At 42.9% G+C, this 23573-nt stretch overlaps 1 protein-coding gene across 1 annotated transcript in view; it reads right to left on the bottom strand.

Moving 5' to 3' along the window:
• The window catches only part of st18 (ST18 C2H2C-type zinc finger transcription factor), a 412589-nt gene that overhangs the window by 98989 nt on the left and 290027 nt on the right, over positions 1 to 23573 (bottom strand). Inside the window, exon 6 of the mRNA XM_078540528.1 lies at positions 2878 to 3080. Coding sequence (XP_078396654.1) covers positions 2878 to 3080 — 203 coding nt within the window. The remainder of the gene's footprint in view (positions 1 to 2877; positions 3081 to 23573) is intronic.

The following is a 23573-nucleotide window of genomic DNA, read 5'->3' as shown; positions in this document are numbered from 1 at the left end:
CATGCACGCTGGGCAGGTCTTAATTGGCCTGCGCATGTAAAATGACGGTGTGGCCTCGATTGGGGGCACCGATTGGGTTCACGTCTACCCCTGCACAAACCCCCGACAGGGGAAATTTCTGCTGCATGAGATTTACTGTTGCCTTAACGGGGTGTAACTGAGAGTAAGATTAATTTGGGGATTTTTATAGTTATTATGAATGTGTTTACAATCTTTCTTGTATTAATAAATATTTAATTTAGTTTTATAAAAACCTCTTGAGACTTGGTAGTCTTATTACTACTGAATTCAAAGTCTGCATCTCAAAACAATCAAATTGCAAAAATGGGTTATGACAATTGTTTCAAGTTTCCCTCTGCGGTTTGAACAACTCAGCCTTTACCATCGGCTGTGTCATAATAGATTACAAGTTGGGCAGGCAATCCTGGAAGAAGTGAGGAAGCTGCCGGGTGCAGAGGTGAGCTGGGCGGAAGGCCTGTCTCAGGCTCTGGCACTCCAAAAATAGAAAAGAATTAAACATAAAACAGTCCTCCAGCCCTCACCTCTCAAACACCCCCCAACCCCCACACACACTCCCCATGCCCCATCCATGTCAACCCACGCCATGGATCTTTATAGCTCCTATGCCAACTTATGCCCCTGTACCCACTGCCACTTGGCCCCTCATCCCTCTATGCTAACCTATGCTCATGTACCCACCTCCATGACCCTCATTTCTTGCATGTCAACCTATGCCCTTCAGAGCAGACCTCAGAGATGAGATAAAACAAAGTTCTGTCTATTGCAGACTTCACTATACTGAAAAAAACTCTCATGCATAAAAACCCATTTACTACATTTACATTCCTTAAATCCATAATGCCTTATAATAACAAACATTTCATTCAAGTTCACAATCCCTTATAGCATAAGCATTGGAATTCAAAGTCCAATTTCAAAGAATCTATGTCCATTTGTATCTGTCAATAAAACTATGAAATGGCAGACGCACTACTGTGATAATGGATGGTTTTGAAATCAGTCATATAGCGCTAATCCAGTAATGGAAACCCTCAGGCTTATGTCAACCGACAGAGTGAAATAGCAAGAAATTATTATTTTTTAACTCTGCAGACAATTTTTTTCAAAGATTTAAAGGGCAGGACTTTTAAATGCCCTGATAGCTTGACAGCTCCCTTTGATAGGTGCTTTTGACACTTCCTCTTGGCTCTTTTGATAGGTCCTGTTGACACTTGCTTTTGACAGTTTTGACAATTGATTTTGACAGGTCTGTTGACAGTTCCAGTGAGCTTGATAGTTAATAGGTTTATGCACTTTTATGCACATTCATGCCTACTTTTAACTCTTTCAAAGGGCACCTTACCTTCTTCAAAGGTGTCCCGGGATCAAACCCAAAGGGGTATTTTACTTCTCCAAAGGGGTACCACAGCTTTCCAGACAAATCCACAAAGTTCAGACCTGTTCTTACCAGGTTTACTCTGCACACTTCAGGTTTCACACTCCTGGGCTACCAGAAGCTGACTTCTGTGGAGGCAGTTGATGAGTTAAATGGCCAGCTGCCTCCAGGACTTATGATTTTTGGCTGTTCTGCCATTTTCACTACAACGGAGAGTTCTCCATCACGGTGATAATCTGGCCCAGGTTTCATCTTCAGATGCAGTGGAGTTAGAGGGCTCAGAACATTTGGAGTAGAATGTGCAGGTATAATTCAGTCCCCATTTTGAAATGGTACTTTTTATCCTTATTCATATCATATTTTTATTTGCTATTGTTTAAAATACAATATCAAAGGTTATGGTGATTTGAGAAGCAGAGTTGGTTGGAGCATAGGAGTTTCCCCCCAGACAGCTGGAATGAAAATGAAATATTTTAGCACCTCCTCTGGTGGGACTGTGTAGTACAGCATTGTAACTCTATATAGGCAGTTTCTGTTCTAAATGTGCACATAGGAGTTCATAATGGAAAAAAAAATCTTTTCACAAGTGTCACAAAAACATGGTAATAGAATGAGAGATTTTGTAGACAGGAAATGCACACAGATGTACCATTTTTAATATATTATAGATCGAAAAAGGAAAGCAAATTGGACTATGTGGATAGCTCATTCAGAAAACTAGCACAGATATGAAGAGCCAAATAGCTCCCTTCTGTGCTGAAAAATTATAAGACTCTTATACTATTATTACAGCTAATTAATATCAAATTAGCATTATAGCTAACAAAGGTGAGTGCAAGATACTTTTTATGGCTTATCATTTTCTGCCATAGATTGTATTAAAATATGTAGGTGGATTATGGGTTAATAGTATATCATCACACATTTTATGTGTTGTGATGCATACATGAGATTTAGCAAGTAACCAGTATTGTTTCACTACCAAAAAAATAATACAAATGTTTTAACAATAATAGTAGGCAAGAGAAAATGTGGCTGTAATTCTTAGTGGAATTAGAAAACACTGTACGAATGTAACTTAGTATATACAAATGAAAAAAAACAGAATTGCATTTGATTATGCATGATTCATGGAATTGTTTTTCAATCTACTACATTGGCCACATCTGCACATTTCTAATGGAAGAATTTTACCTAGTAAAAGCACTAGAAAGCAACAATTACTACTGTTGCTAAGTTACACAGCTCTGATGTATCCCCATTACCCACAGAGTACTGGAATTGGTGAAAATGCCTGTTTACATAACAATGTCTTTTTTTATTACCCTACTGAAAAACACCATTAAAAAGGGAAGACATCATTTGAATATTGTTAGATTATTCATTGATTAGCTTATTTAGACTTGCAATATATTTAAATAACTTACTTCTAAAATAGCCCTTGGACTGCAATATAATATGAGATAGTTTTGCTGTAATACCTAACAAGTGTCTGTTGTTTTCCGCTTCCTCTATTTGTGTTAAAATCTCGTCAGAGCCTTTACCCTCTTTGCTTTCTTCTTCACAGTCTTTGCTAGGAGTGTAGTGACGGGGTTTCATCAGCAGGGATTTTCTCTTGTTTACCGATGCTCCAAATTTCTGTTCCTGCATCTTTCTCTTTTTTGCCACAGAACAATTGTGTGAACTTTAAAGGGAAAGGAAATGAACAATTAAATATATTTTTGTTTGTAAAGATAACAAGGTATACAAATAAGATGATGTTTGAATAATACTGCAACACCTTACTGGTTTGTCAGAACAGAGAGAATTTCCTGCCTATGTGGGTTAGCTAAGTGACAACAGAGGCATATTAAATGGGAGCTACTTGGCAGTGAGAATTATCAGTAGGCCAATGTTGATGGTGCAAAGGGAAACAGTTGCATGTAACCACCTTGTTTAATTCTGTTAGGTCATATTGTTCTTCATTGCATGTAATTGTGTGTGAATGCTAAAATATATACTTACATTTTCATGAGTACCATGTTGCACTTATGAGACATTGTGGTGTGTGGTATTTATTCACCTTGCAAGAGAAGCTTTGATATAATTACACATTCTGAAGATGGATTGGGATGAAGTGTTTTGGCTACTTTCTCAGCCAATCAAAATCCCCCTTGGTAAATGTAATCTTATGGTTAAAAATGAACATTGTTTTAAGATTTGCCTCTTTAGATTTCATTTATAATTCATAAGGATATATAAATTACCCCTTCCAGTTTATATGTCACATGTGAATTAATATTATCAAATAGCACTATTGGAAACTATTTTAGTTAATCTGTAGTATGCTGAAGAGTATTGCTTTATGATAATTTTACTCAATTTATATACAGAGCAAATAATATTCTGGCTTTAAACTCAGATTGAAGCTGAAATATAGAGACATATTACAAGAATTGACTCAGAATTTATAAAGACTGGAACATGTGAATATGCTAACACTATGTAAAAACTCATACACTGAATTAGTACAAAGCAAGGATCAGCAAGTCATTCTATGCAAAAAAAATCTTACTTCTTGCTGTTTCATTTTCTCAGTATTTGACTACATAATGGTTGTTGAAATCTGTGGGGAATTTTGACAAAATCTTCCGAAATTTTGGGAGAGAAATCTGTTCGTGTGGTGCAGCTTCTAGTGTGATGTACTATTACTAAGTACTGCTATGCAGACTACATCGATTCACCGGGGACAGGCAATGCCACAGGACTCTACCTGCATGGTTTGCAGCATTCTTCAATGATATCAGTGAGGAACACTGTGCAGGCCGTGTAGTTAGCAGCCCACCGCATTACCTGCCCCAGGGAATCAATGTAAATCTGCATCAGAACATAAGAAATAGGAGCAGGAGTAGATAATATGGCCAAAGAGCTGCTCTGCCATTCAATATGATCATGGCAGATCTTGGGCTTCAACTTCACTTTCCTGCCTGCTTCCCATATCCCTGATTCCCTGAGAGACCAAAAGATTGTCTATCTCAGCCTTAAATATATTAAACGATGGAGCATCCACAACCCTCTGTGGTAGAGAATTTCAAAGATTCACAACACTTTGAGTGAAGAAATTTCTCCTCATCTCAGTCCTATGTGATCAGCCTCTTATCCTGAAACTGTGTCCCTTATTTTAGATTCCCCAGCCAGAGGAAACAACCTCCCAAAACTCCCTGTCAAACCCCTTCATAATCTTGAATATTTCAATGAGATCATCTCTCATTCTTCTAAACTCCAGAGAATACAGGGCTGATTTACTCAGCCTCTCACCATAGGACAGCCCCCTCAATCCAGGGACCAATCAAATGAACTTTTAGCTGTACTTTTAGGTATATCCTCCCTCAAATATGGAGAGCCAAACTGCACCGTATTCTAGGTGTGAGCTCACCAAAGCCCTGTACAAAGATAGCAAGACTTCCTTATTCTTGTACTCCAATCCCCTTGCAATAAAGGACAATATGCCATTTGCCTTCTTAATTGCTTGCTGTACCTGAAAGCTAGCATTTTGTGTTCCTTGTATGAGCACACCCAAGTCTCTCTGCTTAATGCCACAAGGAGTGGTGCTATGTAAAAGAACTTCTCTATCTTTATTTTTACTGAAAACTGTGGGAGCCTCCTTTTATTTATTCTTGGGATGTTGACATCGCTGACATCACCAGTGCAGACACAATGGGCCAAATGGCCACCTTCTACACTGTAACAATTCTGTGATTCTGTGACAAGGCCAGCATTTGTTGCCCATCCCTAATTGGCCTTGAGAAAGTGGTGGTGAGCCACTTTCTTGAACTGCTGTAAGCTACCTGGTGTAGGTATACACAAAGTGCTGTTAGGGAGTTCCAGGCTTGACCCAGCGACAGTGAAGAATGGCGATAAATAACTGTTCTTTGCACCTGCAGCTCCGGGTGCATTAATGTTTCATGTGTGATATGCTGATTTTGATTTGGGAGTTAAGGGAGTTTGTGCTCTTGTGGGCCCCTCTGATTAACCTCATTTGGTACAGCTACATTGGCACATGCACAGGTGGCCCTGGTGTTGTTGAGTTGGAGATACCAAGAGAAGGTGAGGGCAGGCAAAATAGTCTCGTAGATCAAATTACAGATTGCTGGTTAAATATTCGCATTATTAGACGTCTTGCATCTCCCTGAGTATCCTGTGAACGGACTTGTGCAGCTGGCAGGTGTGGCTCCTCATCATCATCAGACTCATCCTGAGACTCCTCATCAGAGGATGGAGCTCACTCCATTAGATCCTCCTCTGCCAGAGCTTCCCCTCTCTGGAGTGCCAGGTTGTGCAAGGCACAGCAGACCATGACCATAGGTGGGACTTGAGCAGAAGATTATTGAAGGGCACCACCTGACCAGTCCAAACATCAAAATCTCATTCTGAGGTGACCAATGGTTTTAGTGCATGGATTTCAGACTGGGGTAATGAACCATCTATTCAGGAGGTATCCCTTGTTACCCAGGACCAAGCCATTCAAGGGTCTGGTCCACAGGAAATCCCTGGCACCTGGATATATCCAACTTTGTTCGCACCATGACTGTTGCCAGGATTGCTTGTGCATGTCTTCATTATCCTTTGTCTATATGGTCACATACAAGCTGCACATTGATGCAATAGAAGCCTTTTTTGTTAATGAATGCCCCTCACTCTCCCAATGGTGCTTTAATTGCCACATGTCTGCAATCTATTACACCTTGCACATTTGGAAATCTGCAATGTTAACAGAGCCTCTGGCTCTGTCTGCCTGAGTGGCATTATCATCGCTAAATGAAATGAACTCATGGGCCAGAATCTTCGGGTCGGCGAGTGGGGCCCACTCGCCGATGTGTAAAATAACATGTGATGATGTCGGGCGTGTGTCCCAAAGTCACTGCGTGTCTATCAGGTCCTCAGTTCGGCAGGCGCACACCGGAGTCGGCTGTGCACTCACCGAACTGTCAAAGGCCTATTAAGGCCATGTAAATAGCAATTAAAATAATTAACTGAGCTGCCCGTCCAACTTTAAGGTTGGTGGGTAGGCAAAGAGCCCAGGCAGCCTTTGCATTTATCATGACACCTCATCCGCAAGCGGGATGAGGTTTCATGAAGGTTTTTAAAGTTTAATAAAAATTTTTAATAAAATTCATTGACATGACCCAGCTCATTTGACACAGTCACATGAGGGAACATGTCTTAAAAAATTTGTTTTCTCTCTAAAAATTTTTAAAAATCAAACTAATCTCCCTGAGGCAGCTCTCTGTCTCAGGGAGATTTCTGCACTCTTTCACGTGCATGCGCGAAAGAGGCAGGCCCCAACACAACCTACTCCCCCCGACCACACGGAGAGCGCTCAGCGTTTCCGGGTGCGCGTCACACTGCGCAGGCCTTAATTGGCCTGCCCACGTAAAATGGCGGCACGCAGCCGGTCATGGGCAGCGATCAACTGCGCGCCTGCCCGCACCCGCTTCTGCCCAGCCCTCCCCAACGGGGAGAAAATTCTCCCCATGGGCACACCTGTTGCATTTGTAAAACCTACTATGCAATGATGGGCTGCTGGTTGCAATATCCAGATGATGCCTGGAAGGACCCTGAGACTGAAAAATTCAGGGCCACTGTGATTTTTAACACCACAGGCATAGGGTATCCACCAACACAATTTGAGGCAATCTCCCCAGCCAGCATGTCACGCAGCGATGTGACTGTGTCCCTAGAGAGATGTAGTCTTCTCAGACACAGGGACTCTGACATTTGGAGGTATGTCATCCTTTGCCGTTGTACTTTGTTGGCAGGATAGTGCCTTTGTCTACTTCTCCCTGTTTGCCTGCTGCTGCTGTCTCCCCTTCACAGGCCCTTTCTCAGCCACAGGTTCCACAGTTCCTGGACCACAGGGAGCACCTGTCCTTGGCCAATTTCCCTCCTCCTTCTCCTCCGCTGCTCCTCACTGGAGGGGGGATCCTCCTCCAGAACGTACAATGCCCATTGAGACACTGATCTCAGAGTCCAGTACTGGGGTGCAGGAGATTCACTTTCCACCTTTCTCGAGATGCCCTTCCCTGACAGTGTCTCCCAGTGAAAGCCCAAAATGATTATTAAAGTAACTTGCAACACAAGCAAAACTCTCCCACCTTCTCAAGTAGGCTCTTCTGCTAAAGTCAGCCATAGTCCGGCTTGTAGAGTTATTATCCGTTTGCATTTGCAACGCCTCCTCATACCTGGCCTCGCTCCCTCCAAACGATTTTATCGTGCATCACTGGAAAACGGCATGGGCAACATAAAATCTAAGCCTATTGGCCTATTAACAGGATTAATAGCTTGTTAATTTGTTTTTTAAAAATGGAGGGCAGGCTGCCGATATCAGTGTCCACCCGATGTCTGTATTGTCGAGTCCAGCATGATGACACTGGGTTAGCGACCCGTGTCATTATGCCAGAATTTTTGGCAGTGCAGGGGTGCGACGGCCCCAATTTCATGCTTTTTCAGAAGTTCATTCATGAGATGTGGGCTTCGCTGGCTGGGCATTTATTGCCCATCCTTATTGCACTTGAGAAGGTGGTGGTGAGCTGCTTTCTTGAACCACTGCAGTCAATGTGGTGTGGGTACACCCACTGTGCTGTTAGGGAGGGAGTTCCAGGATTTTGACCCAGCGATAGTGAAGGAATAGCGATATATTTCCAAGCCAGGATGGTGAGTAACTTGAAGAGGAACTTGCAGGTGATGGTGTTCCCATCTATCTGCTGCCCTTGTCCTTCTAGATGGTAGTGGTCGTGGGTTTGGATGGTGCTGTCTAAGGAGCCTTGGTGAATTCCTGCAGTGCATCTTGTAGATGGTACACACTGCTGCTACTGTGCGTTGGTGGTGGAGGGAATGAATATGGATGTGGTGCCAATCAAGCGGGTTGCTTTGTCCTGGATGGTGTCAAACTTCTTGAGTGTTGTGGGAGCTGCACTCATCCAGTGAGGCGTATTCCATCACACTCCTGACTTGTGCCTTGTAGATGGTGGACAGACCTTGGGTAGTCAGGAGGTGAATTATTCGTCACAGGATTCTTAGCCTCTGACCTGCTCTTGTAGCCACAGTATTTATGTGGCTAGTCCAGTTCAGTTTCTGGTCAATGGTAATCCCCAGGATGTTGACATCGGGGGGTCAGTGATGGTAATGCCGTTGAATGCCAAGGGACGATGGTTAGATTCTCTCTTGTTGGAGATGGTCATTGCCTGGCACTTGAGTGGCGCAAATGTTACTTACCACTTGTCAGCCCAGGCCTGGATATTGTCCAGGTCTTGCTGCATTTGGGCATGGACTGCTTTTGTGTCTGAGGAGTTATGAATGGTGCTGAACATTGTGCAATCATCAGTGAACATCCCCACTTCTGACCTTGTGATGGAAGGAAGGTCATTGATGAAGCAGCTGAAAATGGTTGGGCTGAGGACACTACCCTGAGGAACTCCTGCAGTGATGTCCTGGAGCTGAGATGACTGATCTCCAACAACCACGACCATCTTCCTTTATGCTAGGTCTGACTCCAACCAGTGGAGAGTTTTCCCCCGATTCCCATTGACTCCAGTTTTGCTAGGGCTCCTTGATGCCACACTTGGTCAAATGTGGCCTTGATGTCAAGGGCAGTCGCTGTCACATACACAGGAATTAATTCAAACAAGTTGAAAGCATTTAATTCATCCTGTAATTGAGTTCCAGAATGTAGCATCTGACTACTACTTTGTAAATAGCAGCTGATATTTTGTACAATGCAATATATGGGTTTCATATGCTGCATATGATAATAACAGGGATTGCTTTAGGGCCTGCGCTGCCCCACAGGCTGAGTGATAGGGAGAGGTCAATAACTTTTGCATAAATGAACGACGCCCTGCTAAAAATTGGAATAGATAGACAGCTAGCAGAAAGGAGGGTGACATGGAAGTGAAAACCACCTCTCTTGGGTGAATTTCCTCTCCTTGATAAATTTAACAAAAATATTAGTATGAGCATAACATGGATATCTTCATTGTCAAACACTTCAGCAAAACTATGGATCTATTTTCAAATAAGATGATGACAATTTATGTGAGTAGTTGAGGGCTCCCAGTATCTGTATAACCATCACCATCTTTAGAGTCACTGTTGTAACAAGGAAAGGCAGAACAGCAGAAAAATAACTGAAATAACATTTTTGTTTTGGACCTTCCTGTTTAGATGGTTTTCGTTTTGATTTTTATTACCTTAATTTAAAGGGAGATACTTGTGTTGTCCTATAAATAACCATTAAAATCCATATTGCCAGTGTTATTTTGTGGTTTTATTTCTAAGAACTCTTGTTACAGATCAACGTTTGCTCTCACTTACTGCATTTCTGTATTGTTATTTTTAACTTTATCTTTAGGTTCAGCCAGAATGCACAATTATCACCAGAACTCACTTTTATGTTAAAAGCAAAATACTGTGGATGTTGGAAATCTGAAATAAAAACAGAAAATGCTGGAAAAACTCAACAGATCTGGCAGCGTCTGTGGAGAGAGAAACAGAGTTAACATTTTGAGTCCATATGACTTCATTTTCTGTTTTTATTTCACTTTTATACACTTATTATTTCTAACAGACACAATCAAGGCTAAAGCTATGCACATAGGACAAAGGGAAAATGACATGATGCTGTCTGCAAGAACTGCTCAGAGCCAGAATACACTCATGAGAAATTTTAAATCATCAGTTCTACTCCAACTGGATCAAGAGCCAATGCTTTATCTCCCTAGTAAATTCATTCAAATGCACCCAACAGAAATAGCGTGGACATGTTAGGGTAGATTTCCTTTGTCCTGCTCCCAAATAACTCCCCCAAAAAATCAGTGCATAACAGAGACACAATGAGCAGCCAAACTTCCTCTATGCACCTCACTGAATTTGGAGAGGTTGTTGCAATTTAAATTATATGCAAATTGATGTGCAATTGCTCTACACACAGATTTTCTCCCATCGTGTTTGATGGAGGTCTTGGACAGTGGTTTGCACTTTCTCAGCTGTCATTTAGTTTTTTGGGGGCATAAAATGAAGAAAGAGCATTAATTTTTGCTTTTTGAATAAAAATTGGCTTTGCTGCATCAGAGCTCACTGCTGACTACTGTTAGGCTCATTTACTGAGTGATAGAAGGTGTTTTGTGCCACCTCTCTTTTGCAAAATGGCTCATTTCAAGGCAGGTAAGGGGAAACAACCAAAAAATATCAGCCAACTTATAAAAAGAACTTGCCTCCCCCTGTCCTAAGCCAGAGACCAGATTGCCCTGCCACAAATTAAGGTTCCTCACTTCACTCACCAAGCAACTATTTCATTCCACAATGAGTGATGTGTCACAATAAAACCAGCACAATCCTCCGACTGCTACACCATCATTCTTCACACCCACCCTAGTTTTCCTTTACCTATTTCTGATCACTGTGGTGGTACATTTTAAGCAGTGTCCTCAAGATAAACTGCCTGCTGCCCACATTCCTGCTTGGGTTACTCCTGTCATCCTAAGCCTAGCTGGCACAGAAGCACACGTACAATCACAAGGAATGGCACGTTTAATTAAACTACCATACCACTGATATGAAAATTTCTGCTGCTTGGCCAAAATGAGTCTCAACACTCCCCAATATTTGTCAGCAGCTGAGAATTCTAAAATTCATTGTTCTATACCCCATCAAGTAGGCTCAATGCCCCAAGAACCATTTTTCTTTCCCGTGGGACATCCAAAGGAACAGCTCCTTTAAGTGTCAGCTGCTTTTGAAGTCCAGGGAGTATTTATAACTGATGTTGTGTGACTGCTTCAAGATTACTTATATTATACCCAATAGGAGATGGCTCTGTTTTCTTCCCCAGTGGCAAGTGTATCCTGGATTCTCTAACCACATGGAATAAGGAGGTACTGGTGATGGATCGATAAAACATCAGCACGCATTGGCCATATGCAAATACAGGTAGCTTCCCGTAGATCCTGCAAACTTTAGTAGGTCAGTACTGGAGGCCACCAGTCAGCACATGCCTGGTTTAATGTTTAAAGAAAGAAAGACTTGCATTTATGTAGCACCTTTTATGACCACTGGATGTCTCGAAAAGGCATTACAGCTAGTAAAGTACTTTGAAGTGCAGTCATTGTTATAATGTAAGAAGTGTGGCAATTAATTTGCACTCAGCAAATTCCCACAATAAGCAATGTGATAATGACCAGGTTTTCTGTTTTTGTGACGTATGTTGATTGAGGGATAATTGTTGGCCAGGGCATCATGGATAACTCCGCTGCTCTCTGAAATAGCATCATGAGATTTTTACATCCACCCAAGCGAGCAGAAGGGGCTTCAGCTTAACATCTCATCAAAAGACGGCACTTCCAACAGCGGAGCACTCTCTCAGTATGGTCATAGCTCATGGACTTTCAGAGCTCCTCCTTCAGGTAACATGCCCAACAGGGTGTTGGGGACCATGGACTTCCATTGGATTGGTCCATGATTCTGCTTGGCAAAGTATTATTGTGGTTTGCCATTGCATCTTGCAGTATGGCTGACCAGGAAACTCTCCCGCTCTTAACGCCTGTCATCGGCGTATTGGAAGTATTTACAGACTGATAATCAACCTATTTCACAACGTTATGAATGCACCTTCCATGGCCATCAAGTCCTGAAGTATCACTTGAACCCGGAGCTTCTGGCCCAGAGGTAGGGATGCTACGCTGCATCACAAGATCTCCTAGTATGTTCATTATGATCAAAAAACAAAAAATATCATTGAATGATAAAGGGCATATAAGGTTTTCTGGTCTGCTTCTTAGCTTCAATGGGTTAGAAATTGGTTAAGGCCTGTTTGGGGCCTAGATCTTGAGGCATGAAGCTTAACTGAGACTGGCCTCATTCCAGTAATTTGGATGAGCTGTAGCCTGACAATTTCCAAGAGGTCAATTTCAGGCCACCAGCCTTGCTTGCAGTGGCCCTTAGTTACATTTGGAAAGGGGCATGGTAATGAGAGTTTGCCTGATTGCAGGCCAACAGCGACCCTCAGGAGTGGCGTGGAGCTGGGAGGAGCATTCTTGCTTCTCCAGGTTCCACATCCAGAAGCTAAATAATTATTTTTTACTTACCTCCTATGGTGATTTGCCAGGATGCATACATGACAGAAAACCTTATATAAAACAAGGTTGGTGCCTGCTCAGTTCAAGGCAGTCCATTCTAGTTGAGAGAGTTAAGAAAATGCCTATTTTAGACAATCACCAGGGACACCTGGGACAGAATCGGACCGCCGACCATGATCGGATCCCGACCATGGTTTCACGCTGGCTGGCCAATTAACGGCAAACCAGCATGAAGCCACTGCTGAAAGGCTCAGCGCTGCCGGGTTGGGGGTGGGAGGAGGGCAGGCGCTGATGTAAGCGCGGGCGAGCAGGGAATGAAAGCTCCCTGAAGACAGAGAGCTGCCTCAGGGAGATGAAGAATTTAAAAGCAATAAAGAAAGATTTAAAAATCTGGAAAAAAGGTCCGTACATCTGAATCAGTCACCTGAACATATAAATGATGAAAATTCTGTCCATACATTTTTATTTTTAAAAATTTAATAACGGAAACCACATCCCGCCCTTGGATGAGGTTTCATCAAAAATGCAAAGTCCCCCTGGCAAAATTGCCCTTCCGCTAACCGTAAGGTTGGATGGACCACGAAAAATTGGGGACAATTGGAACATTAATGGGCTTAATAGCACTCTTAATTGTCGGCAGGTGCGCTTCTGACTTTCGGGCGTGTCCGACGTCATCACGCGCTATTTTATGCTGAAGCGTGTCGGGCGCGTGCCTGCTTAATGCTGAACTGAAAATTCTGCCCCTGAAAAATGTGCTTTGGAGTGTAGCACCACAAAAATTGGGCTTGAAAAATGGGTACAACAAGGGCCAATTTCTACTCCTGTAACTTTTTTTTTGCTTGGCAATGCGTGTAGCCTTCCTGTACCTTCCTGGCTCTCTTTTTCTCTCCCTGTCTACACTGATAGGTTGGAATGCTCCCTTTAGCCATTTTGAACTTAAATGGCTCACACTTCACAAAGAGAACTTTCATACTTTTTCCCTTCATTTAAGACCTAGATCCACATGAATTGCTGTCTGCATTAGAACAGTTATTGCATTCAAAGTAATTAACTATATCTAAAATGTTTTGAAATGCTTTTGAGAGATAAGACTATATAAATGTAAGTTTGTGCACCTGGCTGTATTCTGAGCTGATCACATTGTGTACCTCACTGGTTGTCATTGCAACAGCTAAAACTGGTTCTCTTGTGGGGACAAGCTACTGCAAGGATCTTACTGATGTTGTTATGATCCTGTTACGTATGGACTGTTAACAGTTAAAGACAAATTCTGTGACAGTCAGCAATTAATTGACAGAACTATGCCACACAATTTCATTTTTTGAAACAAAAACAAACTTTATCGTATATCAAAATGAATTAAACAAAGTAAGCACCATTAACTTAACACCATACCTTCTAAAGACATGCTATAAACTCAGTTATACTTTTTCCTTCCCCACAAGAGTTTCCTTATCTTACGAAATCATGATGATTTTCACTTTTCCTGGGACCAATCCAAAGATATGCCACAGTCCTCCAGAATTTACTTTAATTCTCCTCTATATTCCAGTTTCCTCCAAGGTACAAGATTTATGGGCAGCCTTCCATTAGCATTTGTCTAAGCGATTCTCTAATTTTCTTTAAAGACCTTGTGGACTCTTCAGCTCCTTGCCTTGGCTCTGGTCATACATTGACTGCTTTTTCCTAGTCTGCTGTCACAGCTTTTGTAAAGCTCTTTCCAGGCTCATTGTTCAAGCCGACTGCTTTTTGCCACAAGTCTCTGTGAGGACCACTGTAGATTTCTTCCTCTAGCTTCAAATTAGGCAAATCATCCAGCTTCTTTCCCATCACAAATTTCCCAGTCACATTCCTCACCAATTCCCCACCTGTGTTCTTTGAGCCACCACCTGCATTCCACGTGGTGAACAATAAAGTTAGTATTTTCTCTGCTTAAATGCAGACCTGAGTAACATTAATTTGCTTCGGTTCTCCCAACTCAGTGAATTGCAGCTTACACAAGACTAAATTTGCAACTGCTTCTGTCTGTTCCCAAACTGAACTGCTTACTTCTATCAGCAAACACACAAAAATAAACTAAATAAAATAACTTTCTAACCAAGACTCCATCCAGAATCACTATATCTATGGCAAGCTGGCATGCTTTAGGATGATTCAAACAGAAATGCAAACAATTATTTTACCTTTAACACAACTCTTTGACTCTTCAACCTATAGAAATAATGTATATTTCTAATGGGTGTAATTGCCTTCTCTCCAGATTCCCTGACTCTATTACAAGCTTAGAGTTGGACCATTCATTGTTCAAGATTGTTTCACTAACAACTCTGACCTTGCAAGATAAACACAGGCTACCTTTTAAGTGTAATAAATTCAGGTTTGTTTGAGTTGCATTTACATCAGATTTGTTTTTACCAGTTTTTCAATCAGATATCCACTTATTTCACATTTAACACTTTAACCTCCAACTGAAAAGTTATATTGCTAAAACCAGAATTTCCATTCTTGTCATGGACGGAATGTATTTATTCTCTTATTGCTGGTAATCAGTATATTTTGCATGCAAAGATGTGTGTCTTTTCTTACCCTTGGAGTGTGTATTTTAATTAAATAATTTGGCAGCAAGGTCTCATGAGTTTAAAATAAAGAAGGTTATTTATTCTCACGCACTTACACTGAATTAACACGTCACACCCTCAGTTTCACATACACACACATACACACAAAAATTGGATATAGATAAAGAGAGTGTAGTTTTACAGATTACAGTTAATTCAGTCTCTGATTTCCTATTTCAGGACTCCCATGTGGCAAGCCTGTGGATCTTGAATCTTGAATGGACTTGATGTTTTAAAGTGAGGGTCTTGTAAAACAAATGGTTCACAGAAGTTGCGAGGTTTCTTGTAGTTGAATATCTAGGAGGTTGGTTCTCAGGTTGAAACTGGAACAATTTAAGTACTTTGCCTGCTTGATGACTGGCACCTAGTTTCCGAGAGTGATTCTCAGATTGGCTGACGACAGATGGTTCTGATGGATCCCCAGGGATATAGTCCCTGAAACCAGCTTCAATCACATGACTGCAGGGTTAACACTTCTAAAGTCCACACAATCTAGTTTGGATGGGGGGGTGGCATTGTGATACATTGGGAAGTTGATAGTGGCCATTGAGTTTTGATCTTCCCTTTTGTCCAGTATGAAACATGGAGACAGGCAGTCTGCAAACTCCATAGTCTTTAGGCGCTATCCTATTCTTAAACAATGAGATGTGTGAATTCCACAAATGGTTGTGAGGTCCCCTCACCTATGTCCATATTTAATTATCTATTCGCTGGAGACTTGATACTGTCTGTAGTCTTAATGTCAAAAGAACACATGATTTGTGGCAGCCATCTTCACAACTTGTTGGGGCCAATTTTTAAAGAATTAACTGAGAGTTCATAACATGGCATGCCTGTACAGGGCATGCCATTCTAAAGCATATGAATTATTAACCAGATTTTTGCAACAATGCCCATGCATTAAATAGCTTTATTCCATGGGTAACACAAAAGTGAGAAGCTAAATAATATATAATTGTGTCCAAATCTTTGTGTTCAATGCATATGCAAAAATACCTTTGACCGTGTGATTATGACAGTGATAGATTGCTTTATAGATGAAAACCATGCCCAAAATGTGTTAATTGGCAGGTAGAAGGAAATAATATTTTAGTTAAAAAGTAAATGGGTGAAACAATCCAGAAAATATAATTTTCTGGTTAAAAGTGACCTAGAAGTTAGAATAACTGAATAATTAACTATTTAGTATGCTGCTCTGTGCTGGTAGTAAGAACTATGCTCTAACTCCTCAAACTACCATTTCATTGGCTGGCACTTCTAGCATTCGTATTAAAACATATGTTGCTACATTCAGCTCATTAAGTTAGATGCCTTTAAACTGACTGCCAAAATATTTAATCATTGCTAACATACTGTCAATTTATTCTTTTTTAATTTTGCCCAGAATTGGTTATTTGTATTAGCAATGAATTTAATGAAATAAAAATGAATAAAAGTTGGAATTAACAGCTGATTAAAATATAGCACTATATAGAGCTATATACATTCCTACTGGCTAGCATAATTTATTGGGTTTGATATTCGCCAAAGATCTGGCATCAAAATTTGGATTGTGATGACCATGGATCATAGTCCTGAATTATTGACGGACATATTGAACTTTTTAAAGGAAGACGTGTTTTTTAAAGGACACCCAAGTAAAAACTGGCTGAGGCTGTAAAATGCTGGAAAATTCCTATGTGGATTACACTTGACCAACTTGTCCAGAGCGAATGGAATGTTGCACCTAAAAAGGTGTTAAGGCCGACTTCAACAGAGACACTTCAAAAGAAGAAATGTAATGCAAAAACTGAACTGTAATCTCCTGTGGTTGTGGAGATAATAGAAACTGATTACCATCTCAGCAGGAACCATGGGCAGAATTTTCCCCCCATTGAGGGGGATGTTCTGGAGCAGGCGCGTGGAAGCATGCCTCCGATCGGCGCCCCCAATTGGGGGGCGTACCACCATTTTACATGGGCAGGCCAATTAAGGCCCGCCCAGCGTGACGTCCGCCAGGAAGCTCTATGTGCTCCCTGAGCCGAGAGTGCGCTCTTTCGAGCATGAGCGCACTCATCTCCCTGGGGCTAAGTGCTGCCTCAGGGAGATCGGCTCCAACATAAAAAATCTTTAAAATGGAAAAAAAAAGAAATTCCCTGACATGTTCCCTCATGTGATACTGTCACATGAGTTGGGACATGTCCATCACTTTTATTACATTTTTAAAAATCTACATGAAACCTCATCCCGCCCGTGGGTGAGGTTTCGTGCTTTTTCTAATGCCTGTCAGGGCTCCCGGCCTGCGCGCCAACCTTATGGTTGGAAGGGCAGGTCCACTAATTACTTTAATGACTCTGTCAATGGCCTCAATTGGCCATTGACAGGTCAGCAGGCGCACAGCTGATTCTGCTGACCCCCCGCCTACCTGGAAATTGAAATGGGGCGGGGTGACGCCCGACATCATCCCCCGTCATTTTATGCATCAGCGAGCAGGCCCTGCACCCTGCTCGCCGACCGGGAAATCCTGGCCCATCTATGAAAAAGAGTCATACGGACTTGAAACGTTAACTCTGTTTCTCTCTCCACAGGTCCTGCCAGACCTGCTAAGTTTTTTCCAGCATTTTCTGTTTTTATTTCAGAAAGCATCTCCTGTTGAGTTATGCCCCAGTCTGTGAACATGATCTGAGATGAAAGAAAGCAGTTTCTGGGTGAAAGACATGTTTGTTTTTTTTTTCCTTCCAGGAATTCACAAGAAAAGGGGTTAAAAAGCCAACTGCAGCTCTAGTCTCTGTGTGCTAGTCTGGTGTTCTAGTTCTACTGTGCTCGTGTTTGCTGTGAAGGTTACAGCTGAAGAGCATCATATAGGCATCCCTGCACTTGCAGGTAAAAAGTCTCTCTCTCTCTCATTGCTGGATGCACGTCACAAGTCAGCAAAGATACAGTCAAAAAGGGAAACAGGGCAATTCCTTCAGCTAATCTGCAGAACCATGTGTCTCCAAACCAACTGTTCAACTGCCAAAGTCAGTGCAACCAGAATCACCCCAACTTAACGGCCACAATATTTCAAAACAAAAATAAAAATACCTGGAAAAACTCAGCAGGTCTGGCAGCATCTGCGGAGAGGAACACAGTTAACGTTTCGAGTCCGTATGACTCTTGGCCACAATATTTCACCATCTACTCCTCATGGACAAGCCGAAGACTGATTCATATATCTTATTTAACTTCTATTTCTGGACTCACTTCTCATTTCTAATCTGTGTGTATGTCGTTGTGTTTTTATTATTTTTTCTCATGTTTTACTACGTAACAAACTCACTGGCCAGAATTCTTAACTTGATGGCTCGGCGGCGGGCAGACAGCTGAACTCCGCCGCTGAAACAGGACCCGCCGCCATTTTGAGTGGGCGGGCCAATTAAGGCCCGCCCAGCGGCCTGCCCAACGGAAAGCGCTATGCACTTCCTGTGTGGGGGTGGGGTGGGGGGGAGGGAGGGAGGGATTCCCCAAATCGCCCCCAAATCGGAAAATTCTGGCCACTCTTTCTTTGACTCACGAAAGCCTGGTTAAATTGGCTCCTTTTAAAACATAAATACATTTGGATTGGGAAAAGGTATCAATGAGGGAAGGGATCCTTTTTAAATTAACCTTGTTGCGACCAACCGAGGGGGTTGAATAAAGAAAGGGAGGCAATTCATCCTTCTTCACCTGGGAGCATAACAATTTGAGGTAACTCGCCTGGGATCATTACAAATTTGGGGACCTCACCTAGGGTCTAGTCATAACAGGATAAAGCCTTAACAAGTGCAGGAATCATAACACAAATTAGTCTGTACCAATTCCTTCTGATGCAGCCAATATGCAAACTTTGTGTTCCCTGCACATTATCATCGTGATTGCAGTATCCAGCAAGCACTAAGCATGCTACTGAGTAGCTGGACACCTGAGGTGCAAAATCGTGAAAGGCTAGTGTGAGTTCAAGCTAACCTGTGGAAGTTAAAACAAGCCTGTACTTCTTAAAGGGGGGAATATATTCGTGCTGGAGCAAATTCTGGAACTGGCTGCAGAAGTGATGTTGACTTGGAAAAAAGAATGGCACAATGTGGCAGAAAACAGGTTCCAAGGTTCTCAGACACAACAGTGGAGATCAGTGCAGGAGGTCAACTGAGGGAGAAAATACCTCTATGCACAGAGGGCCAGGATGTCCTCCAGTCAAACGTTTGAAAGGAAATGGGAGCAGATAGCTGTGTAGATCAAAGTCAGCATCTAGACATGGCAGTCAATGCCAGGAGTCTATTCTCGAGGACCTAGACACAGTGTTGAAAGAAGTTTAATGACCTCGCATGAGTGGTCAAGATTACTGAATGCATTTTCAAAATATCAAATTCCATCAACTGGACCATAAAGCTCACAGACTGTTCAGTTCACTGCACCTTTACCTTTCATCAACCAACAATCTCACTCACAACTAACATTCTTAATTTCACTTCACTCCATACGCCTAGAATTGCTACAAGCCTCACAGCCACTGCCATCACACACTGCCAGCTCGTCAACCATGACAGCCACATCATCCAAACGCATTGCACACTCAATGAATGACACATTTCCTTTTCTTTTGCAGGATGAGATGGTGCAAAATCGCAGATAGCAGCAGCTAACTGATGGGCAACAGGAATGGCTGCATGTCCTCACCCCAGTGTAGGATATGATGCTTGTAATCATTGAAACTTCCACGACTGAGGCTGTGGCCAGTGTAGGGCTGAAAGGATCGAAGATGATGGTATACTCCTATCTAATCTTCCTTCTCACAACACACTACTCCTTTATCACATTCTGGTTCCCAAGCTGCATTTGGTCTAAACATGTGACCCTTGCTTCCCCTGTCCCCACCTCCTCACATCACAAACTTACCCTTGTGCTTTTCTCCTTTCAGGTACCCAAGAACTTCCACCTGGTTCGGGAGAGTGAGTTGGAAGAGGAAGAAGAGGCTGATGATGATGAAACATCGTCACTCGATCCCACACACACAACCAACAGCCCAGATACTGGCACTGCATGTATCTTAGGGAGTAGCATGGAGGCTGAATCTACACATAGTGAATCACTGGGCATGAGTAGCTTGCAGCTAGGGTGCAGGGGGAAAGGACAGCACAGGTGCCAACTCATCAGAGGTCGAGAGCACACATGGGTTCAGCTGCAGGGAATTCTGACAAGGACTTTGATGGAGTGACATAGAGGAAAAGGCATATAGGTATGCACACAGAAATGCTTGGTGCATTTGCAAGCCTACAGAAAATCACACTCACTGTCATGGAGCACGGAAGAGGCTGGCACCAACTTTGTACAGAGCTTTGTGCAGAGTTTGGATCCCATCCTTTTCAGCACTGAAGTGTTGACCAACTTCATGAGAATACTTGTGGACCCATAATTCAATGTGTTATAGCCAATTTCTCAGCTTTCATTGCAACACAAGCAGAAACTACCCAACATCTGAGCATCCAAGTGGAAACTCAGCCTGAAATCATGCAAGCTTAGCTTATTGCCATTCAGTCATTCATCCTCCCAACACTGCCGCTCTGAGAGTGCTCTTGATGCTTAAAATTCAATCTTAAAAACCATCTGAGATAAAACAGCTGGTTTGATTAGCATTCCATCTACCGCCTTAAACTCCAAATAGTGGCAGTAAATGTAGTGTATCACCTGCAAGATGCACTACAGCAACTCGTCCAGCATAACGTTCCAGCTGATTTAGATTAGTTGGTTCCTTGGGTACAGTCAGATGTAGAAGATACTGCAATTATTATGAGATCTCAGTTCGCCTGTAGATTTCTGGTAGAATTGGCTTCTTGAACCAAGCGACACATTCCAAATGAGAGAGAGAGGGAGAAAGAGCAGCCCTCAGCTTGTTTCCTCTGCTGAAGACTTTCTGGGCATTGCCTGTGTTGCTTGAAATCTCTCTCTAGTGGATGGCTGCCTTGCCTTGAAATACTTCACACCTTGTGTATTTCCCAGAGGTTTTGGGTGTATGGGCTGAATTTTATGAGTCAGCGAGTGGGGGCGGGGCCCGCTTGCCGACTCGTAAAATGACGCGTGGTGACGTCGGGGGGATCTCCCAACGTCACCGCGCCCGATTTAAATTTTCAGGAAGGCGGGAGCGCAGCAAAATCAGCTGCGCGCCCGCCGACTTGTCAATGGCCAATTGAGGCCATTGACAGAATCAATTAAGCAATTAAAGGACCTAAAAGGATTTTCACATGGTCCATCTCTGACACTTCTCTTCCCTTCCTTGACCTCTCTGTCTCAATTTCTGATGATAGACTGTCCACCAATATCCATTACAAGCCTACCGACTCCCACAGCTACCTCGACTACAGCTCCTCACACCCCGCTTCCTGTAAGGACTCCATCCCATTCTCTCAGTTCCTTTGCCTCCGTCGCATCTGTTCTGATGATGCTACCTTCAAAAACAGTTCCTCTGACATGTCCTCCTTCTTCCTTAACCGAGGTCTTCCACCCACGGTCGTTGACAGGGCCCTCAACCGTGTCCGGCCCATCTCCCGCGCATCCGCCCTCACACCTTCTCCTCCCTCCCAGAAACATGATAGGGTCCCCCTTGTCCTCACTTATCACCCCACCAGCCTCCACATTCAAAGGATCATCCTCCGCCATTTCCAGCATGATGCCACCACCAAACACATCTTCCCTTCACCCCCCCGGCGGCATTCCGTAGGGATCGTTCCCTCCGGGACACCCTGGTCCACTTCTCCATCACCCCCTACTCCTCAACCCCCACCTATGGCACCTCCCTATGCCCACGCAGAAGATGCAACACTTGCCCCTTCACTTCCTCTCTTCTCACCGTCCAAGGGCCCAAACACTCCTTTCAAGTGAAGCAGCATTTCACTTGCATTTCCCTTAACTTAGTCTACTGTATTCGTTGTTCCCAATGCGGTCTCCTCTACATTGGAGAGACCAAACGCAAACTGGGCGACCGCTTTGCAGAACACCTGCGGTCTGTCCGCAAGAAGGACCCAAACCTCCCTGTCGCTTGCCATTTTAACACTCCACCCTGTTCTCTTGCCCACATGTCTGTCCTTGGCTTGCTGCATTGTTCCAGTGAAGCCCAAAGCAAACTGGAGGAACAGCATCTCATCTTCCGACTAGGCACTTTACAGCCTTCCGGGCTGAATATTGAATTCAACAACTTTAGATCTTAAACTCCCCCTCCCCCCATCCCCACCCTGTTTCTTCCCCCTCCCTTTTGTTTTTTTTTTCAATAATTTATATAGATTTTTCTTTTCCCACCTATTTCCATTATTTTTAAATCTACAACTAATACCTTGTCAGTCTTTCCACCCCACCCCCACTAGAGCTGTACCTTGAGTGTCCTGCCATCCATTCTTAATTAGCACTTTTCTTAGATAATATCATCACCTTCAACACCTCTTTGATCCTTTTGTCTGTGACATCTTTTGATTATCTGCTCCTATCACTGCTTGCTTGTCCCTACAACCACCCCACCCTCAACTTTTCTCCCCCCGCCTCCCGCCTTAAACCAGCTTATATTTCACCCCTCGCCTAACTATACTTCAGTTCTGTTGAAGGGTCATGTGGACTTGAAACGTCGACTCTTTTCTTCTCCACCGATGCTGCCAGACCTGCTGAGTTTTTCCAGGTAATTCTGTTTTTGTTTTGTAATTAAAGGACCTGCTCGTCCAACCTTAAGGTTGGTGGGCAGGCCAGGAGCCCCGGCGGCAAATAGAAAAAGCATGAAACCTCATCCACGGGCGGGATGAGGTTTCATGTAGTTTTTAAAAAATTTTAATAAAGGTTGTGTAAAAATTATGGACATGTCCCAACTCATGTGACATTGTCATATGAGGGGACATGGAAGGGAAATTTTATTTTTCTACTTTTATCTTTCTTACATGTAGAGGCGATCTCCCTGAGGCAGCACTTAGCCTCAGGGAGATGAGTGCGCTCTTTCGTGCACATGCACAAAAAAGCGCACTCTCAATTTTAGGAATCCCCCCATCCACACAGGGAGCGCATAGCGCTTCCCTGCGGACGTCACGCTGGATTGGCCCGCCCACGTAAAATGGCGCCGCACTTCCAATCAGGGGCGCCGATCGGAAATACGCCCGTACGCGCTCACCCATCAACTTCCCCCGCAACGGGGGGAGGATTCAGCCCTATATGTCTGTGGCAGCTATTGTTTCAATATCTAAAACTTTGTACTTCTGATGTCTCTTCCTAAGACAGTTATCAGTTTTGATAGGTGTCTGGATCATTGAAAATGTCTCTCTCTTCACACTCCCCTGAGGGTGATTTGTTGGTTTCTCACCTTCCCCTTCGAATGTGGCCATGAATTTTTAAGCAATTTGCTCTGTCTCAGTTCAAATTGCAAAATTTCCAGTCAATTGAAAGTTGAAAAATCATATTTTAAAAAATAAAGGAGCATAGCCTCGTAAA

This window comes from Cetorhinus maximus, chromosome 4, assembly GCF_964194155.1.
Source record: "Cetorhinus maximus chromosome 4, sCetMax3.hap1.1, whole genome shotgun sequence".
Lineage (NCBI taxonomy): Eukaryota > Metazoa > Chordata > Chondrichthyes > Lamniformes > Cetorhinidae > Cetorhinus > Cetorhinus maximus.
Note: the sequence above shows the minus strand (reverse complement) of the source record. Positions and strands in the feature narration are given on the sequence as shown.